The 21,923-nt window shown below is 24.4% G+C and overlaps 7 protein-coding genes across 7 annotated transcripts; 4 read left to right on the top strand and 3 right to left on the bottom strand.

Moving 5' to 3' along the window:
• Positions 1 to 149: 149 nt before the first annotated feature.
• DDB_G0269460 (hypothetical protein) lies at positions 150 to 7,107 on the bottom strand (the record flags this gene model as incomplete). Its single annotated transcript, XM_640896.1, has 3 exons — positions 150 to 6,266; positions 6,384 to 6,695; positions 6,871 to 7,107. The coding sequence occupies 3 exons, from the start codon at positions 7,105 to 7,107 to the stop codon at positions 150 to 152; spliced, it is 6,666 nt and encodes a 2,221-aa protein (XP_645988.1).
• An 812-nt stretch (positions 7,108 to 7,919) lies between these two features.
• Positions 7,920 to 15,160, top strand: DDB_G0269462 (ubiquitin domain-containing protein; the record flags this gene model as incomplete). The annotated part of the gene is made up of 3 exons (XM_640897.2): positions 7,920 to 10,018; positions 10,153 to 15,001; positions 15,095 to 15,160. 3 exons carry the CDS (start codon positions 7,920 to 7,922, stop codon positions 15,158 to 15,160), a joined length of 7,014 nt encoding a protein of 2,337 aa, XP_645989.2.
• Positions 15,161 to 15,545: 385 nt separating this feature from the next.
• DDB_G0269464 (hypothetical protein) lies at positions 15,546 to 15,920 on the bottom strand (the record flags this gene model as incomplete). The annotated part of the gene is made up of 3 exons (XM_640898.1): positions 15,546 to 15,647; positions 15,717 to 15,839; positions 15,918 to 15,920. The coding sequence occupies 3 exons, from the start codon at positions 15,918 to 15,920 to the stop codon at positions 15,546 to 15,548; spliced, it is 228 nt and encodes a 75-aa protein (XP_645990.1).
• A 526-nt stretch (positions 15,921 to 16,446) lies between these two features.
• Positions 16,447 to 17,584, top strand: DDB_G0269466 (hypothetical protein; the record flags this gene model as incomplete). Its single annotated transcript, XM_640899.1, has 2 exons — positions 16,447 to 16,618; positions 16,752 to 17,584. 2 exons carry the CDS (start codon positions 16,447 to 16,449, stop codon positions 17,582 to 17,584), a joined length of 1,005 nt encoding a protein of 334 aa, XP_645991.1.
• Positions 17,585 to 18,001: 417 nt separating this feature from the next.
• DDB_G0269468 (hypothetical protein) lies at positions 18,002 to 18,580 on the top strand (the record flags this gene model as incomplete). The annotated part of the gene is made up of 1 exon (XM_640900.1): positions 18,002 to 18,580. The coding sequence occupies one exon, from the start codon at positions 18,002 to 18,004 to the stop codon at positions 18,578 to 18,580; it is 579 nt and encodes a 192-aa protein (XP_645992.1).
• A 172-nt stretch (positions 18,581 to 18,752) lies between these two features.
• Positions 18,753 to 20,019, bottom strand: mcfF (mitochondrial substrate carrier family protein; the record flags this gene model as incomplete). Its single annotated transcript, XM_640901.1, has 3 exons — positions 18,753 to 19,316; positions 19,444 to 19,683; positions 19,897 to 20,019. 3 exons carry the CDS (start codon positions 20,017 to 20,019, stop codon positions 18,753 to 18,755), a joined length of 927 nt encoding a protein of 308 aa, XP_645993.1.
• A 1,087-nt stretch (positions 20,020 to 21,106) lies between these two features.
• Positions 21,107 to 21,703, top strand: psmB2 (proteasome subunit beta type 2; the record flags this gene model as incomplete). Its single annotated transcript, XM_640902.1, has 1 exon — positions 21,107 to 21,703. One exon carries the CDS (start codon positions 21,107 to 21,109, stop codon positions 21,701 to 21,703), a length of 597 nt encoding a protein of 198 aa, XP_645994.1.
• Positions 21,704 to 21,923: the final 220 nt, after the last annotated feature.

The following is a 21,923-nucleotide window of genomic DNA, read 5'->3' on the forward strand; positions in this document are numbered from 1 at the left end:
GTTTGGATATATATTCTAATGTTGGTCATTCCGTAACTAGTAACTCACCTAAATATCAAAAAAATAATTTAAACAATGATATAAAAAATTTATAACCTATAATTTGAAAAGCTATAGAGATTAAAGGGGTTATGCTATTGAAATTTTATTTATTTTTTTGAAGCTTTTTTAGTTTTTTTTGGTTTGGTAGCAGCTTGAACTTTTGGTTTTAATTTAGAGGTTGGTTTTTGGGGTGCTAGCTGTTTTTTTTTATCTTTTTCACCTCTTCTCATTTCAGCAATGCTTAGTGTTTTTGCAATACCATCGGTTTTTGATTGACGACTTGGTCTAGTTGAAATTGGGACAATTGGTTGTTTTTTTGGGGTATCTTCTTTTTCTTCTTCTTCGTCTTCTTTTTCTTCTTCATCTTCTTCCATTTCTTTTTCTTCTTCTTCCTCCTCTTCTGGTTCTTTTTCTTCTTCTTCCTCTTCTGGTTCTTCTTCTTCTTCTCCTGGTTGTTCTTCTCCTGGTTGTTCTTCTTTTGTTTGTTCTTCTTCAGGTTGCTCTTCTTCAGGTTGTTCTTCTTCTTCTTCTTCTGATTGTTCTTCTTTTGGTTCTTCTTCTTCTTCTTCTTGTTGTTCTATTTCTTTTACTTTTTCTTCTTCTTCTTCTTCTTCTTCTGGTTGTTTTTCTTGCTCTTCTTGTTCCTCTGGTTCTTGTTCATCCTGTTTTTCTTGGGTTGGTTGAACATTTTCTTCATTTTGATTATTACTTTTTTCGTCATCATCGTCATCCATTTGTTTATCTTCTACTTTTTGATGGATAGAGGTTTCAAGGGATTGATCATTTGATTTACCCTCAACATCACTTTCTTCTTTTTGTTGAGAGTTGATAATACTTTCATCATCTTCAATTTCTTGGAATGGAGAATCCTTTTTATCTTGTTCAGTATTTTCCATTTCAACGTTTTGATTATCGTTCTTTTCTTCATCTCCCATTACCTCATCAGTATTATTATTATTATTATTATTATTATTATTATTATTATTATTATTATTATTATTATTAGTATCACCTTCTAATTCTTGAAATTTTTCATCATCTTCTTGTGGTTGTTGACTACTAATATTAGATAGAATTGAATTATTTAAATCATTAAAAGTTGATAGATTTTCATCACTTTTTTTTAATGACTCATTTTCTTGAGATTGAACGAATGATGAATCACTTTGTTGAGATTGAAAAATGTCACTATCAACAGTGGTATCGTTATTGTTTGAACCTTTATCGGTTGGAGTTGAATATTTTTCATCTTGGTCAAAATCAATTGATTGACCAGATGTGTTACCACTTGTTTTACTTAGAAATTGGTTTGTAAATGGTGAATTAAATTGATCATTATCAGAATCGTCATCTGAAGAATTTTCATTTTTAGAAATTTCTCCACCACTTTCATCACTTTCATTCATTTTCTTTTCTTCTTCTTCTTCTTCTTCCTCTTCTTCTTCTTCTTTTTGTTGTTGTTGTTGTTGTTGTTGTTGTTGTTGTTGTTGTTGTTGTTGTTGTTGTTGTTGTTGTTGTTGTTGTTGTTGTTGTTCTTCTTCATCATTATTATTAAATTGAACTTTTGGTAATGGTTTATGAGCTACTACTCTTTTTGGTTGTTTTGGTGAATCTTCTTCCTCTTCTTCATCTTCTTCTTGCTCTTCTTCATTATCATCCTCTTGTTCATCTTCATCATTATCTTCTTCATTATTATAATTATATTGATTTTTTACAATTTGACTATTATCTTCATCAGAGGAAGAACCAATTTCCATTGGTTCATCTTGAGTGCCACCACTACTACTACTATTTACGATTGGTTGTCTCATAAATTGTTGAGTTGGTACTCTATAATTACCATCATCCTCTTCTTCACCATCGTCATCATCATCATAACTTTGATCATCTTCTTCATCTTCTTCATCATAATCATCATCATCTTGAGGTGATAAGAATTTTTGTTGTTGTTGTTTTGATGGTTGTAGTCCTGAATAGGTAGAGAATTTTGGTGGTTCTTTACCACCATGTTTTGGTCTTTCAAAATCTTTAAATCTATCTTCTTCTGAATCATCATCTTCTTCGACAATATCATCTTCAAGTTCTTCTTCAGTATCATCAGTTTCATGTTGTTGTTGTTGTTGTTGTTGTTGTTGTTGTTGTTGTTGTTGTTGTTGTTGTTGTTGTTGTTGTTGTTGTTGTTGTTGTTGTTGTTGTTGTTGTTGTAATAGTTTTTGATGTTTTTGATTTTGTAAGAATTGTTGAGCTTGCGAAGCTTGTTGATCATCTAATTCATCATCGTCATGAACTACAGCACTATCATCATCCTCTTCTTCTTCATCTTCTTCATCCTCTTCTTCATCTTCGTTTGAATCAATTTTATAGATATCTTCAAACTCTGAATCTTCATCATCATCATCGTCATCATCAGAATCATAATTTTCATCATCATCATCATCATCATCATCAGAATCAGGCATACCTCTTTTCTTTAATTTTGGAATTGGATATTCTCTATTTAAACTATCTTTAAATCTAACATTTGTAGTTTTCTTGGCAGAACCACCACTTTTAAGTGCAGATTTTAATGGTGAACCTTGTGGAGTACTACCACTAGCAACTGATAAATTTGGTGAAGATGTTGTAGTTGAAGTTGTAGTTACCATTGTTGGGAAAATCATATCAAGAGAAGATTTATTTGAGGTTGCAACTTGTTCTTCTTCTTCTTCTTCATATTCTTCATCATATTCTTCATATTCTTGTTCTTTTATTTGTTTCTGTTGTTGTTGTTGTTGTTGTTTTTGTTGTAGTAATAATTGTGAATGAACTTCCATTTGATGTTGTAAAAGTTCTTGTTGTCTTTGGAAATCTAAAAGTTTTTCTTGTTGATCTTCAAATTCTTTTTTAATTCTTTGTTGTTCTTGTAATTCTTTTTCTTGTTGAGCCAATCTTTGTTGAATTAATAATCTCTCTTGTTGTTCTTCATTTGATTTCTTTGTTAGAATCTCTAAATTTGAAATGGGAGCAGTTGATAAAGTTGATGATAAATATAAGGAATCATTATAAAGTTTTGGAATTGGTGATGGCATTACAATTGGTTTTTGAATGAACGATTGTGGTGGTACTAAATTAACTTTTGAAATTGATTTTGGTAATAATGGTATATTATCTTCTTCACTATTTAAAAATTGTTGTGGTTGTGGTTGTTGTTGTTGTTGTTGTGATTGTGGTTGTTGTTTTGGTTTATCTTGTGATTCATTTGTAATATTAAAATGAATTGGTCTTTGAATTAATGGTAATGATTGTTCATAATTTAATAATAAATGATTGATAGTATCATGACCATCGAAAACATCACCATTGACTCTAGTGGATTGATAGTAACGATTAACTTTACAAGCTTCAGGAATACGACCTCTTTTAATATAATATAAAGAGATTAGAGATGAAGCTTTCATTTTGAAAAGGAAATGTAAAAATACTTGTTCTTCAATTTCATCAAGAGACATATTTAAAATTAAATCCAATTTCTTTAAATTAAATGTATAATTAAATATTGAAAATAATAATCTTTCAATTGAATCGATTGTTAATTGATCTTGTAAACGATTTCTAAAACTACGTTGGAATAAGATTGCCTCTAGAATTGAATGATTTGATAAAAGAATTCTAACATATAACTGAGCTTCATCTGGAGTTTGTGGTTGGAAATTAAAACCTTTCATTAAAAGTTGAGCATAATTTTTGAATCCAAAACTATAAAATCTTGCTAAAATTGGATAAAGATATTTCTTTGTAACTTTTGAAGAATTTAATAATGTAAATGCACTTTTAATATCTTCATCAATTAAATTACTATTATTTTCACGATTGGTGGCATCTTCATCATCATCATCATCGTCATCAATATTCATTTGATCTTGTGATTTTAATAAATAACTATCTAATTTCCAAATACCCATAATAAAACTATAATAATTACTAGAGATATGGAAAGAACCAAAGAATGATTTTAAAGTTTCCGATTGATGTAAACTCTTTCCATTACTACCATTACCACCATTAAGATCAGTTAATTCTAAATCTATTAATAAATAGAATAGTACTGAAATCTTTTTTGTAAATTGTTGAGATGATTCAAAAATTTTAAAGAATGATTTCATAGTTTGAGAATTATGTGGTGGATAAGAACTCATTATTTGATTACCATCAGTCGTTGTTGTTGTTGTTGTTGTTGTTGTTGATGTCGATGACGATAAATCAATATTTGAATAGAATAAATCAATTAATAATCTATCCGAAAGATATTGATTAGTTCTACCAATATTACCCATTTCAATTGTTAATTTCTCTTTAATAATTTTTCTCTTTTGAATTGTATAATTTCTAACTGATTCCATATCATTCAATGTTGATGGTTTAAATAAACCAAAATATAAAGACCATTTTAAAATTTCAATAAATCTTGCAATATTAATTGCTTGATCAATTTTAATTTTTAAAGTATCTGGTAATAAATTGGAATTTGAATTTAAATTTGAATTTGAATTAGAACCACCACCACCACCACCACCATCAATTATCATATCATTTGAATTTAATTTATTTAAATTCTCTTGAATATATCTATCAGCTAATGATTTAAAAATACGAACTAAATCTGTAATTTTAACATAAACTAATTCTAAAAGTTTTGGTGTATCAGAATTTAATTTACTATAAATTTCAGAGAGACCAAAATTTCTATTTAATGTTTGAAAATGTGACCAAAACGATTCCAATATTAATTTTGCATTTGATGATTTATAATTTAAAATGTAATCCTTTACAATTGAAATTAAATTATTATTTAATGAAAATATTAATAAATCATTTCTTTGTTGTTGTTGATCAGATTTATAGAATGGGAAAATATTTGATTCTACAAATTTAACATAGACTGAATTTAAAAGTGTTGATGATTCAAATAAAATTGCACCCTTATTCGATAATTCATATACTAATCTCTCTTTTGGACTTAAATAATCTATATTATCAATAGTTGAAAATGATAATAATTTAAATTTAAAATTTGGATGATAAATTGTTAAATTTAATTTATTTTCTTCAAAATTTTCATAATTATCATCAAAGTTATCACTACCACTACCACTATTACTACCACTAGTTTGATATTGATCTTCTTTACTTAAAAATACTTTACTATTATTATTTTCTAATTGATAAAGTACATTATTTAAAACTGATTGTTGATCAATCCAAATTGAATGATAACCATTATTTTTAAAGTTTCCATTCTCATCATCCAATTTAATTGAGTGTAACCAATGTTGTTGAGAATTTGAACTATAATTTATACCATGTCTTTCTAATAAAAATAAATCAAATAATTTAATTTCAATTTTAATTGTACCATTTTCAATGAATTGATAAATAAATATTGATTTTGATTTTGGTATAATTCCATTATTTAATTTTAAATCTTTATTTTGATAAAGATATGACATTAATAAAATTTCACCAAATTGATTAGTTTGACTATTAGTTTGATTAATTTTTGTAATATCAATTGGTGTATCAACATTTTGAGTTAATGAAATTAAATTATTAATTGTTTTACTTGAATCTGGTGATAATTGTAAATCAAATTCTAATTTATATAAAATGATTGAAATGTTATTATTTGAAGATTTATTATTCTTTGAACCTCTACCAATCCATAGATGACTAACACTTGATGTATCATCATCTTCCAACTCTTGATAGAGAAAGTTGGTGACTGGTGATTGTTTATTCTCTAAATGACTAACACTTGAATGCAATCCAACCTCTCTAGCTGGTGAACAATAATACAATTTGAAGTTGTTACTTGAGAATAACTGAAATGTTCCAATGCTATAGCCAATTGCTATCATTCTTAAACTCTCGATATATTCAATCGATGTAACATCCAATTGAGTAAATTGGTTGGTTTGTTGTTGTTGTTGTTGTTGTTGCTGTTGCTGTTGTTGTTGTGGATATTGGTGTTGTAATTTACTCTTTAAATTTTGTTGTGTAATACCATTACGATCTTCAACTAAATATCCCTCTGATGAATGTTTACCTGCTGGATATTCAAATTTGTAACTATTTCCATTAAATAATTGATCACCACCTAAAATAAAATATGGTACTAAATTATTGGTCTTATTATTAAAGAAATGTTTATAATCATAATTTGTTATATCTTGTAATATTAATTGATTCTTTTTTTTTTTAAAAAAAAAAAAATACAAAATAGATTAAAAAAAATAAAAAATAATTAATATTTGATTTTTTTCTATTTTTTTTTTTTTTTTTTTTTTTTTTTTTTTTTTACTTACTGATGATAAAAATTGTTCTCTTAAATTAAAATAAATATCAACTATTATAACTTGACAAGAATTTTGAATACCTAATGCTAATGGAGTTTTAATATTTCTAATTAAATCAGCTTGTGCTTTTGAGAATTTAGATTCTCTATATAATTGTTTAATGTATGTTATAGTTGATAATGGTGTTGTATCCAATGTTTTTAATGTGTCACCAGTTTGAATATCTAAAACTTTTAATGATGTACTATTTCCACCCTTTAATGCTACAACAATAAATATTTGATCTTCGACAATTATTTCACCAACTGCTGTAACTGAACACTAAAAATAAAAAAATAAAAAAATAAAAAAAATAAAAAAAAAAGGGGAAAGGGGAGGGGAGGGTTCAATAAAAAATAAATTAGTCGTTAAAAACAAAAAAAAAAAAAAAACAAAAAGTTAATATCATTTTATTATTATTTTTAAAAAAAAAAAAAGTAAATATATATATATTTACCTCAATTGAATTTTCAACAACAAAACAAAATGTTGTTATTCTTTTACCATTATTTAAATCATAAAAAAATATTTCGTTTTCTTTTGTAAACCAACTATAATTACCATCAGAAGTTATTCCTGATGGAATTTCTTCATGGTTTATATTTGGTTGTTTATTATTATTATGATGAGTATTTCCATAATTGAAATTATCAATTGGTGGATATAATAATTTTCTATTGATTTTAGTTTCCATTGTAAGTGGAAAAGACATCCTTAGAAAAAATTATGATTGGAATGAAAAACCAAAGTGATGTTGAAAAAAAAAAGAAAAAAAATAAAAAAAAAATAAAAAAAATGAAAAAAAAAAAAAAATTGAAAAAAAAAATAAAAAAATAAATTTTAAAAATTAAATTTTAATACGGAGCGCGCCGAATTTTTTTTACTTTTTTTTTTATTTTTCATTTTTATGTTTGACAACTTCAATCCCTTATTAATTTTTTTTTTTACATTTTTAGTTTTTTTGATTTTATCATCTTTGGCAACTTTAACCTTTTTTATTTTTTTATTTTTTTTATTATTTTTTATTTTTTTTATTTTTTTTTATTTTAATTTAAAAAATCAAATTAGAGTTTGTTCCTAATAATAAAAATAATAATTAATAAGGTAATAATAACAAACCATTTATAATTTTGATTTAACCCAAATCTAACAACTATTTTTAAAAATCATAAAATATTTATAGATGAACAGTGGCAGTTGACTCACAACAAGCATTTAAAAAGATATTTATTTTCACCCTTTTAGTGGAAATTACTTTTTTAAAAATTTTATTGTTTTCTTTGAAAATTCCCAAATTTAATTTATTTTATTTTTTATTTTATTTTTTTTTTTTTTAATTCTCAAAAAAATAATAAAAAAAAAATAGATTTAATTTTTTTTTTTTTTTTTTTTTGCCATAATATAAATCAAAAAAATAAATAAAAAAATAAATAAATAAATATAAATAAATAAATAAATCAAAAAAAAAATAAAGTAAATTAAATAAAAAAAAAAAAAAAAAAAAGAATGTTAACAGTAAATTTTTTAGCAACAAATAATTTTAAGACAAAATATTCCGATCTTTCTAAAGATACAACGATTGATAGTCTTAAAATACAATTTTATAGAGAACATTCTTCAAATTTGCCTTTGCCATCTTCTGTATTCATTGAAAGTGATGAAGAGTCAAATAATGATAATCATGTAAATAATAATAATAATAATAATAATGGTGATAAAGAAGTTGAATTTAAAGAAATTAATCAAAGTGATGAAAAAGTTGTTGAAGAAAAAACCAATCATTATTCAAGAGCACATTCATCAATTATTCATTCACATCAAATTAGATTTATTTTCTCTGGTAAACAATTAGAGAATTTTTCAACACTTGAGGAAAATAAAATTGAAAATGATTCAACTATTATCGTTGCAGTATCACCATTCCTTGTAAATATCGAAGAACAATTCATTCAACATCAAAAGAAACAAAATCAAAAAGAATCATCAAATCAAGACCAATCAGATACAGTATTCGTTGGTGTTGCTAAAAGAGATCTCTCCTATATGGGTGGTACTATTGAAGAGAAAATAAAATATAAACTATCAATTAATGATCGTTCATTTAAATCATCATCATTACAATCAAATTCTCAAGAATTACAAAAATTAGATGATTCAACTACCTTTAATCTCTTGAGTAGAATTAATAATTTCAATGATTCAACTATAACTAAAGATCAAACTGCATCCCCAATTATTCCAAATGTAAATTTAATTCCATCAACTAAATCATTTAATAATGATTCTAAACTTGATTCAACATTAGAAACTAGTTTAGATAGATTATCACTTTATGAAATTCCAAGTAGAGATAAAATGGATTATTTAAATTCATCATCACCACCAACAAATAATCCTACTACTACTACTTCTACCGCAACAACAACAGCAACAGCAACAGCAACAACAACAACAACAAAAACTAATCAAGAAATTATTAAACCAAAATTATCAATTGAACATTTTTCACCAAATGGTGAAGTTTCATTTGCTGATTCAATTTCAATTATGTTTAATAGACCATTCCTTGATTTATCATCAAATACAAAAGAAATTGAACTTCCAATTAAAATAGTTCCACCAGTTAAAGGTGCTAGTTGGCAATCAGTTGATGGTATTCTTTTTAGATATAGATTACCAACATCTGAACCAACAACAACAACAACAACAACATCCTTTGGATTAAATTCATCACAACCAAACTTTTTCCCATTATCAACAACCTATAGGGTATCGGTTGAATGTTCAAACTTTAAAAAACTTTTCAAAGAAGATATTGCTCCATTAGAATATTCATTTACAACTTCACCACAATCATTACTAAATTGGGAATTTAATAATGATTTAATCTTACCACAAATCAAATTAACATTTTCACAACCAATTGATTGGAGTAAATCTTCTGCCATTGCAAATTTATTTTCAATTAAAACCAGTTCAAAATTAGATCCAAAACTCACAAATCTTTCTTTTGTTCCATTAAACACTAATGATGAATCATGTCATTGGAAGAAACAATTGGAGCAAAGTTCAACCACTGTTAGAGATAAAATATTTTGTGTTTCAATTACATCAAAGAATATTATAAAATATGAATCAACCATTGAAGTTGATGTTAAAATTGGTTCAATCGCTTCAAAGGAAGGTCCAAATTTTAATCCAATGAAAAATATAATTGGAAGGATTTTAACACCATCATTTCTTAGTATAAAAGCTGATTTATTACCAGAGTCCATATTAAGTAAAGCAACAGAAGTTAGTTTTTCTTCAAATAATATATTGGAATCTAAAATTATTCCTTCAAATCAATATGACAATTATTTCTCAATTATACCAAAGGTTGAAATTACTTCAGTCTCTATATGTGGTAAAAGTGTTCGTATTTTTGCCAAATTTAAACATTCCCAAACTTATTCAGTTTCGATTAAAAAGTTTAAAGATATTTATGGTCAAATTGGTGATTCTCATGGAATTTTCTCTTTTCCAAATATTCCAATTAAAATTTGGACTCATCCATCAATTTCTTCATTTACAAATAATTTTTATAATTTAGATCCAAATTCACAGTATGTATTAATTTTTTAAAAAAAAAAAAAAAAAAAAAAAAAAAACTAAACTAATATATTTTAATAATAATAATAATAATAATAATAATAATAATAATAATAATAATAATAATAATAATAATAATAATAAATAGACCAATTTTTAAAATTAATTCAACAGGTACAGATCAATTAATTATTAGAGCATTTACAGTTTCAAAGAAAACATTAAAAAGAAAAACAAAAATTAGTGGATCATTAAAAGTTGATGTTAATAAAATTAAAAATGAAAATGGTGAATTTGAATCAATTTCAACAACTACAATTGATTTAGCAAGTTTCTTTGGTGGTAGAAATGTTCATAGTTGTAAATTTCAATTACTTCTTTTTTCAATTTCATATCCTGGAAATTTAATTTCTCAAGTTTTTGAAAAAGGAGATGATGGTACACAATTTTTATTACAATATACACCAATCAATGTAAATTCTTTTGAAGTTGGTAATCAATTCATTATAAATGCAACCGATTCAATCTCTAGAGAAAATTTAAAGAATTTATCATTAAAAGTTTATAATGATGATGATGGTGATGAAAAAGATAAAAAATCATTCAAACAATACACGATAACAGATTCACAAATTCAATTATTTGAAAAATCTACAATCGGTGGTTCTCATATGTTTATTTCAACATTGGATGGTAAAAACAAATGTTTATATCAAGTTCCTATCAATGAAATCAATAAGAAACCTTATGAATTCACTACCATAATTTTTGCCCAACAAGGAATTTTTCGTCCTGGCGATACTGTTAATGTTAAAGGTACAATTAGAGTTGTAGTTGATGAAGGTGTAATCTTACCAGATTCAAAGTTTTTCTCAAAGTATATTGATGTTTATCAAAATGATGATATGGTAAATATATCATACACTTTAAAGGATGCAAAGAAAAAAGAAGTTGCCAAAGGTATAACAAAATTAAATGAATTTGGTTGCTTTGATCTAAAGTTAGTATTACCATTGGATATTAATTTGGGTAACTGTTCAGTGGTTTATAAATATTGTAATGAAGAATTCTCATTCTCTGATATCAATGTTCAAGAGTTCAAATTGAAAACATTTTTATTGGAATGCTCAATGTCAACCGAATCAAATCGTGGTACCTTTGAATTGGAGACACCATTTGGTGTTGAATTATTTGCAAAATCATACACTGATGAAATTATACCAAATACAACTGTAGATTGGAAAATCACCGTAAGACCATTGACACCAATCCTCTCGAATTTGGATAAAGCTTTCAATTACTTTAGACATGAAACTGATAATATGTATTTTGGTGAGAGTTTTGCTTATAAAAGTAAAAGATCACCAAATGGTAAACATAATTTAGATTTGGTTCTTCAAGAATGTTCACAACGTTGTGAAGTTAGAGTTCATGCAACTGTAGCCGATGCTTCAAATAATCAAGAGGAAATCTCAAAGAATTTTATTGTAGAGAATACTAAATTCACAAACTTTGGTGTTTTAAGTTCCAGTTCAACGATAACTCATCTTATTAATGTCGGTCAAGATTTCCATGTTGATATGTCATTGCGTTACTTTGACAATCAACAATCATTTGATGGTAAAATCGATGCAGAAATTCAAAAGATTCCATATGAAGAAGATTTATTACCAGAGAATGTTCATAAGAGTACAATCATACCACATACTGATACTCCTTTAAGATTCTCTTATCAATTCAATGAAACTGGTTATTATAAAATAAAATTAAACTATAGTAATGGTGGTGAACAATTATCTCAATATCATACCATTTCATTGTTTGTATTTGGTAAACAATCTCAAGCAGAATTAGAATATAAAGAATGTACTGCACCTGTTAAACAAACAACTACAAACAACACCTCATTACTCTATGGAAAGGAAACATTTAAAGCTAAACCAAAACTTGATATCAATTGTTCATTAGATAAAGAGATTTATCAATTGGGTGATACAATTAAAATGTGTATCTCTTCAAAATCATTGAATGCCAAGGGTTACATTTGTTGCTCCAAAGAGAATACAATCATTAATGTCATACCAATTCAATTGATTGATGGTCAACATGATTGTAAATTTGAAATCAATGAAAAAGTTTATTATCAACCATTATTCTATGTTTATTTAGAAGGTAGTTTGTTGGTGGAAATAAATGGTGGCCAAAAGGTTAATCGTTTAACAAGTTCATTCGTAAAGGTACCAGTAAAGATTGATTACACTGACAAGCTATTGAATGTTCAAGTTGAAAAATGTAATAAATTCCAATCTCCATCAGAAGAATCAAATATTACTATCAGTGTAAAAGATAAAAATCAAAAACCACTCTCAAATGCTCATGTTTCATTGATTATTGTTGATCAAGCAGTTTTAGATATAACAAAGCATTCAATTAAAACCCAATGGGATCCATTAAATACTTACTTTGGAGATGGTTCATTTTTTATTGGTAGAAATAAAATGAACTCTCTATTGGACAAAACAATCTATAATGATCCAGTAGAAATTAAAACCATTGAATTGGATCTTGAAGATTTCCAAGGCGATAATGAATTACAAATCATTAATATTAAATATATGGCAGGTAGAATCATTCAATTAAAAGTATCGGATGAAACAACCATTGGTGAACTTCAACAAATGATTATGGACAGAGATGGTCTTCCACCATCATCACAACGTTTATTCTACTTGAATAAACAAATTGATTCAAACGCAACAATGAAACTTAAAGAATTTTCAATCGTTAATAAAGCAACTCTTAATTTGGTAATCCGTTTACATGGTGGTACAAATACACCACCTTCAGATGACAAACCACTAGCTCAAGATTTGAATAAACCAATTAGAGTACGTTCAAACTTTATGCCTTTGGCTTACTTTGGAAGTTTAAATACCAATCAAGATGGTAAAGTAACATTTACTTATAAACTTCCAGATAATCTTTCAACCTTTAGAGTTATGGCTTTGGTTCACTATGGCAAAGATCAATTTGGTAGTTGTGAACATACTTTTATATCATCGTTACCAATAATGGTTCGTCCAAGTCCACCACGTTTCTTAAATCATAATGATAAAGCAATATTCCCAATTATGATTTCATCAATCGTTGATTGTGATTTATTTTTTAGTGGTGCAATTCGTTCAAATAATTGTAACATTGAAACCAAAGGATTCAGTGGTGTACTTCCAGCAAAATCTAGAATCATATTCCCTGTCCATGTTAATGCTTTAGTTTCAAATTGTATTGCAGACTTTCAATTTGTTGCAAAAACTCAATTATTAGATCATTCACAAGAGATTTGTGATGCAATCTCATTTAAATTCCCTGTTTTCTCTTCAAGTGTATTGGAGACAACAACTATCAATCATAGTTTAGTAAATTTGAAATCAAAGAAAGAAATTTCATCTCACAACTTAAAACTTGATAATTGGAAAGATTTAGATCAACAATTGGGTGGATTAACAATTACTCTATCAAAAACTAAACTTCAAAAGATTTCATGTTCAGTTAAAGATTTATTACATTATGAATACTCTTGCTCTGAACAAATTGCTTCAAAATTATTAGCCCTCTCCACCTTTATAAAGTATCCACATTTATTAGAAGAAAAAGATATCAAAGCTTTAGGTCTTGAGAATATTAAAACCAATAAGAAACCTTTGGAAGATATGGTTGAAATTTTAAAGAAACGTTATCAATCATCAGATCATTCATTCACTTATTTCGATGATAAAAAGAGTGGTTCATATGAATTTGTTTCAGTATTTGTTTACTTTGTATTGAATCAAATCTCTGATCTATCGGAAGAAGCCAAAAAATTGGCATCAAAGGCTGAAGCTTACTTTTCAGGATCTGCCAATGTAATGGTTTTTAATAGAGATTCTTATGAAAAGAATAAATTCCAATATCTTTTAGGTAAAGCATTTGCATCATTTGTCTATGGTACCATTAAACAAACCTCTGTACCTCATACAAGTTTTATTTCAAAGGTTTTACAAACTGCAAAATTCGATTTCTCAAATAGCCAATATCAAGAGATCTTTATCTATCTCTCACAATTCTACAAGAGTCACCTCGATTTCAAAAATATTTCAAACTATGTTACAATTACTGGTTCCTTGGCTTATGTTACTTCTAGTCCAATCTTTGGATTCTATGGGGATACTCGTCTTCAGTCAATTTTAATACTTTCACTTTTAGAAAGTGGAAAGACATCACATAAAGATCATCCACTCTTGGAACGTTTAATAAGTGGTTTAGCTCATTTTGTAAATAAAGAAGGTCGTTATGGTACTACTCAAGCCAATGCATTCAATATCTTTGCAATCTCTCAATATGAAAAGATGAAATTATCAGGTGAAAAAGTTGATCCAACATTGGATGCAAGTATTATTTTAGGAAATCGCTATTTGGAAAAGAAAAAAGTAACAATTGGTGATTCAGAAAATTATACAATCACTGTACCTTTCTCTCAAATCCTAAAGAATCAAAAACCATTGATAATTCAAAGAAAAACAAAAGGTACCCTTTATTATAGCATAAATCTCTCCTATGCTTCATTGAATCCAATCTCTAAAGCTATCTTTAATAGAGGTCTCAATATTAAAAGAACCTATTATCCAGTTTCAAATTCAAATGATGTTATTTATCATTCTCCAATTGGTGTTGACCAACCTCAAACCATTGAAATCAAAGCAGGTTCAAGAGTAAAGGTAACACTTTCAATAAAGGTCGATCATGTTTCTAGCTTTATAGTTATTAAAGATAGATTACCAAGTGGTTTGGAACCATTACTTTCAAATTCCTATTATCACAATGGTTATTATTTCAATCATGTTAATAATCGTGAAAATGGTGTTGAAATTTATTCAAATCTTTTATATCCAGGTGTTTATAATTATTCCTATCAAACTATTGCAATTACACGTGGTACTTTTATTTCACCATCAGCAAAAGTAAGTTTAAAAAATTTTTTCTTTTTTTTTTTTTTTTTATTTCTTTTCATATTACTGATATACTTTTTTTTTTTTTTTTTTTTTTTACTTTAGATTGAAGAAATGTATTGTCCTGCAACTTTTGGTCGTTCTTCTTCAGAAATTGTATTAATTAAATAAATTGTTGTCATTAATTCCAATCAAAAAAATAAATAAAATAATAAAATAAAATTTATTTAATTTTCCAACTATTCCTTAATCTAATCTCAAATAATTTTTTATTAATTCGAGCTTTCTTCTTTTTATTAACTTTAAATTTTTTTCTTCTTTTACTTTTTGGAAAACTCTAAAGTTTTTACTTTTTTTTTAATTTATTTTTTTTTTTTTTTGCAATTCTTGGATGATTGTTTTGTTTTGTTTTTTTTTTTTTGTTGATAATTATTATTTATTATGATGATTAAATAAAATTTGATATAAATATTAATTTATAAAAAGAAAAAAAAAAAATAAAGAAAATTAAAAATAAAATAAAATAAACTATTATATAAAAGGGTTTTTTTTTTATTTATTCTTCCATAACTTCACGTCTAACCTTCTTTCTACCTCTTTTATTTCCTTCATCCTCAACTTCATCATAAACAATTTTATTTAATTTTTCTTCTTCAACCTAATTATAAAAAAAAAAAAAAAATTAATAACTAAACAATTATTTTTTCCTTTTTTTTTTTTTTTTTACCTTTCTCTTTTGTTTTCTTAATCTTTTTTCTTTATTTTCTTCTGTTTTTTCGTTTTCTCTTTTTTCTTTTGCAAGATCAGCTGCGTGCTGTTTTTTACGGGCTGCTAAAGAATTCTTTTTTGCCTATTTATGTATATTTAATTATAAAATTAGTTTCAAGTTTTTTTAATAAAAAAATATATTTCAAAATTAAATAATTACCATTTATTTATTTATATATTTACAGGTTGGTTTGATTGGAAAAGAAAAAAAAAAAAAAAAAAAAAAAAAAACAATCGTTTTTTTAATTTTTAAATTTTCTTGAAATTTTTTTAAAAACGAGTAAAAATAAAAAAAAAAAAAATTAAAAAATAATTTAAAACAAACAATTAAAATGATTATTTTTTTATTTTTTGGGTTTCATTTTTTAATAAAAAAAATAGGTTGAATGGAAATAAAAAAAAAAAAAAAAAAAAAAACATTAACTAAAAATATCTCTATGATTTTTTTTATTATATTTTTTTATTTTTTTTTATTTTTTTTTTTCTTTTTTCCAAAACTGAAAAATTAAAAAATTAAAAAATTAAAATAAAATTTTTTTTTTTTTTTTTTTTTTTTTTTTTTTAATTTCAAATTAAGATATATAAAAAATTACCATTTTTCACATTATTTTATTTATAGACACGGGCGAGGACATAGGTTTATCTAATTAATTAAATAAATATAGATATCAAATAAATAGAATAAAAAAATGTTCAATGCTTTTAAAAAGATATGGGCACCAACTGTAAATAATGATGAAGATGAATCAAAAGAAAGACAAGAATTAGGAATTTCAGAAGAGTTAATACAATTGGTTGATAATATATCTAGATTCCCTGAATCTTTTAAAGATTTTCCTTTTCAAACTTTAAAAGATCCTTGTAGGTTTTTTTTTTTTTTTTTTTTTTTGATTATAGTGGTATAGTAGTATTAGTATTTGTAGTAGTAGTAATATTGACCATCAATAATATTCATACATTTATAATATATTTATATATATAATATTATTTACAGCACTTAAAATGACAAAAATTCAAAAAAGACATGTTGAAAAGATATTAGAGATTGTTAAACCATTAAATGATTTAAGATTTCAAATGTGTCCATCAGTCATGAATGATGAAAAATTTTGGAAGATTTACTTTACACATATTCAAGTAGTATCAAAAGGAATGTTTAATCAATCACCATCATCAACAACAACAGGTACAACAACTACTCAACCACAATCACCAACAAACTTTTTAGAAGAATTGGATTCTCAATTTGATAAATTATCATCAAAGAAGAAACCATTCGATGAAGGTATCTCTGAAGAAGAAGATAGCTATTTCTCAATAAATACCTATATGTTACAATCAAAACAACAACAATTATTACAACAACAACAACAACAGCAGCAACAGCAACAACAATTATTATTACAGCAACAACAACAACAAACTCAACCAAATTCATTAAAATCATCAACTTCTTCAATTACACCAAATAAATCACCAATATCAGGTGGTGGTGGAATACAAATAGGAAATAAAATAGCAGTAACTCAACCAGTTGCTGCCTCCTCTCCAACTTCAACTTTAACACCAACATTAAGAAACAATACTGATAATAATAAAAATAATAATAGTGATGAAAACAACAACAACAGTAATGCTATATCACTACAATCAAAACCAAATAATAATAATAATAATAATATTGAAATTTTAAACAATACCAATAATAGTAATAATACTTTAATAGATACAAACTTTGATAATATAAATAATACAAGTATTATTACAGATGTACAACGAAATATAGAATTGGATAAAAGTATAGATAATTTTTTAAATCCAAGTTAAAATTTTTATGATTTTTAATAATATATACAAAAATAAATAAAAATAAAAAAAAAAAAAAAAAAAAAAAAAACCAAAATCTTTTAATTAATAATCACTAAACGTTACATTTAATTTAAATTAAATTTCTTTGTTTTATATTTTACAAAATTATTCTTAAAAAAAAGAAAAAAAAAAAAAAAGAAATAGAAAAACTAAAACACAAAACATTACTTTATTTTATTATTTATTTATTATTTAAAAAACCATTGTTTAATAAATTTGGAAAAAAAAAAAAATAATAAAAAAAGATAATATAATAAAAATAATAATAATGAAATTCATTTAATAATAAATTGAGAAATAAATAAAATTGTAAATAATTAAATTAATGTGATTAGATAAATTTGGAAAAAAAAAAAAAAAAAAAAAAAAAAAAAAATGAATCAATTTAAATCATCAATAAATAAAAAATATCTTTCAAACAAAAACAACTATTATCAAATTTTTAGTTATCCTAAAAATAATGATGGTTGTAATGATAATTTAAAAATTGAAAAGAATTCTACCAAAACACCACCACAATCATCAACACCACAATTAAATAAAGTAATAATAAAAAATGAAATAGAACAAATAAATAATTTCAAAGAAATAACAAATGATATTTTTAAACAATTTAGTAATGATTTTTTTTGGTTTTCAAATAATGATCATTCTAATAATAATAATTCTAATAATAATTCTAAAAATAATAATAATAATAATAATAAAAACAATAACTATAATAATAATACAAATATTAATAATAATGATTCAAGTTGTGGTAAACGTAAAAGAAACTCATCAAATAGTTATTTTACAAATGAAATAAATTTAAATTTAATAAATAAGAAACTTCCAACAAGAAGATCAAGAATAGAATCATATGAAAAAATTAAAAATTTAAATATCCAAGAATTAAGTTCTGATGAAAGTTCAGATGAAGATTATAAAGATGAGGAAGAAGAAGAAGAATAATAAAAAGAAAAAAAAAAAAAAAAATTAAATAAACAATGTATAATTTTATAATGTTTTATATTATTATTATTATTTTTCTTTTTTTATTTTTTTTTTTTTATTTTTATTTTCATTTTTATTTTTAAATATTTGTTTATTTGTTTATATTTTGTTTATTTTTATTTTTATTTATTTATTCTCCAAGAATAAATTTAAAATATTCATAAACAGACCAAACTATAGCAGAACTCATTGAATGGAAAACCATTCTTGGTTTCATACCTCTTAAGTAACCATCCATACCTTCTTCGATCCAAATTGTTTTCATTGCATCCATCATACCACCATAACGTTTAATTGATTTAGCTGAATTAATTGTTGAACTTGCGATAAAATCTGATTGAGTTTGAAGTCTAGTTTTAACTACATCAAATGGATTTGTAAATGCTGCTGCCAACATACCAGCACCACCACCAGCAACTAAATGATCGATCAATTGATATGATCTCTCCTCTGGATTCTTATTATTAAACCATGGTTGAATTATCTTTTTCAAACTTTCATAGGATGCAAAGTATACAATATTGTATGGTACATTCATAACTAATGTTGTAGTATAACCTGAATAGAAACCTCTAATACCTTCTTTTACCCAAATTCTCTTTGTACAATCTGTTAATCCTTTATAATCTGTAATTTGTAATTGTAATCTTTGTTTAACAACATCCATTGGTGATGCAACTGCTTCACTTGTCATCTGAATAAAAAAAAATAAAAATAAAAAATAAAAAATAAAAAAATATATATAAGTATTCAAATAATTTTTGTGATTTATTATTATTATTTTAATAAATATTTTAATAAATATTTTAAAAAATACTTACAGTTGCGATAGCACCTGCAATACCAACTTTAATTGGATGATGATCTTCATCGGAACCAATGAATTTAAATTTAAGTAACTCGTATATTGAAAAATGTACAGCATGAGATGGAGCAGCACCAGCTGCAACTGCTGTTAGCCCTCTAAATAAACCAGTGATACCATGTTGTTGTATAATATGTTTAGTAATTTGTAATGATGATGTTTGCATTGCACCTGGTTTAATTGCTTGAATGTGTGTCTATTATTTATTATCATTAATTACAAATATTTGTAAAAATAATATTGATGATGATGATGAAGATGATGATGATGATGGGAAAAAAAAGTATAAAATATTGAATTGAGTTGGTATTTTTTTTTTTTAACCAAAAATAGAAATTTTTTTTTTTTTTTTTTTGGATTCCAAAAATTGTGGTAAATTAAGTTTTTATTTTTGTAGAGAAGAACATACCTTAATTGTATCAATTGGGTACATACCACAATGTTCTGCAAAACCAGCTGCTGCACCGGCAATTAAATGAACGTAAAATGATCCACCTTCATCTCCATGACTATGTCCGTGATCACCACCCATTCTATATTTGTTTTTTTTTTATAAAAATTATTATTAATTTAAATATGTTTGAATTTGCTTTGTAATTAATAATTCTAAATTTAGAAAAATTTCAATTAAAAGTATTCAAATAAATTAATTAATTAATTAATCAAACACAAATAAAATTTTTTTTTTTTTTAAAAAACGAATGAAAAAAAAAAAAAAGAAAATCAAAAAAAAAAAAAAAAATCAAAAAACGATCAAAATTTTTTTTTTTTTTTTTTTTTTTTTTTTTTTTTAAATAAATAAAAAAATTAAAAAAAATTAAAATAAAAAAAAATTCCTCAATTCCATCATGACGAAATCAATACTTTTGCCTTCATCTTAACCTTAAAATTACTTTTTTTAAAAAAAAAAAAAAAAAAAACCGAAATTCTATTTAAAAAATAAAAAATTTGCTCAATTTATTTTTTTATTTTTATTTTTTATTTTTTTTTTTTTTAATAGAACATTCTATCTTCTAAAATTTATTTTTTATTTTTTTTTTTCCATTTTAAAAAATTTAATATTAACCTTTCAAAAAAAATAAAATATGTAATTGTATCAAAAAGGATAATTATTTTATAATTCTTGATTCCCAAATAATTTTAATTATTTTTTTTTTTTCCCATATAATAATAACAATTTTGATAGTTGGTAAAGGAAAAAAAAAAAAAAAAAAAAAAAAAAAAAAAAAAAAACCAAAAATTTTACAATAAAAAGGTAATTGTATAGTTTGAATTTCAAAATTAATTGTTACAAATAAAATAATCAAATTTAAAATCTTGGAAAGGGGTTATAATTTACTTTTAATTTTTAATTTGATTAAAAAAATATTTTTAATTTATTTTTTTTTTTTTTTTATTTTATTTTTTTTTTTTTTTTTTATGAACATCAAAATTTTTTTTTTTTTATTTTTTTTTTTTTTTCAATTTTTTTTTTTCAATTTTAATTTTTTTTTTTTTGAAATTAAATTTTTTTTTTTTTTTTATTAAATTACACCCTGCCCAAAAATATATATATTTCATATATATATTTATTTATTTTTTTATTTTTATTTCAGTATATATATTTTTTTTAAAAAAAAATGGAAACATTATTAGCATTTAAAGTTAAAGGTGGTGTATTATGTTTAGCAGATTCATCAGTTAATCATTCAATTGTAAAGATGAAAGATGATGAAGATAAAATTTTAGAAATTGATGGACACAAATTATTATTATCAGCAGGTGAAGCAGGTGATCGTGTTCAATTCACTGAATATATATCAAAGAATATCAAATTATACTCCCTTCGTAATAGTTATCCAATGTCAACACCAGCAGCAGCAAATTTTATTCGTAATGAATTAGCAACATCCATCAGAAGTCATCCATACTCAATCAATTTAATTTTGGCTGGTTATGACAAAGAAGTTGAAGATGGTGGTACATCCCTCTATTACATGGATTATTTAGGATCATTACAAAAGTTAAATTTCGGTTGTCACGGTTATGCAAGTTACTTTTTATTGGGTTTATTAGATCGTCATCATAAATGTGATCTTTCCCTTGAAGATGGTATCAATTTAATGCATTTATGTACTACTGAATTAAAAACTCGTTTCTTAGTCTCTGGAAAATATACCCTTAAATTTGTTTCTTCTGAAGGTATTAAAGTTTTACCATTTAATGCTCCACAATAAAAATAAAAAAAAATAATAAAAAAGAATTTTGTTAAAAAAAAAAAAAAAACATTTTTTTTTTTTTATATAAGTAATCAACAATTAATAACAAATAGTAACAAATAATAATAATAATAATAATCATACTCAACCAAGCATTAAAATGTAACACACACACACACACACACACAAATCATTTTATTTTTTATTTTTTTTTGAAAAAAAAAAAAAAAGAAAATAA

This window comes from Dictyostelium discoideum (genome assembly GCF_000004695.1).
Source record: "Dictyostelium discoideum AX4 chromosome 1 chromosome, whole genome shotgun sequence".
Lineage (NCBI taxonomy): Eukaryota > Evosea > Eumycetozoa > Dictyosteliales > Dictyosteliaceae > Dictyostelium > Dictyostelium discoideum.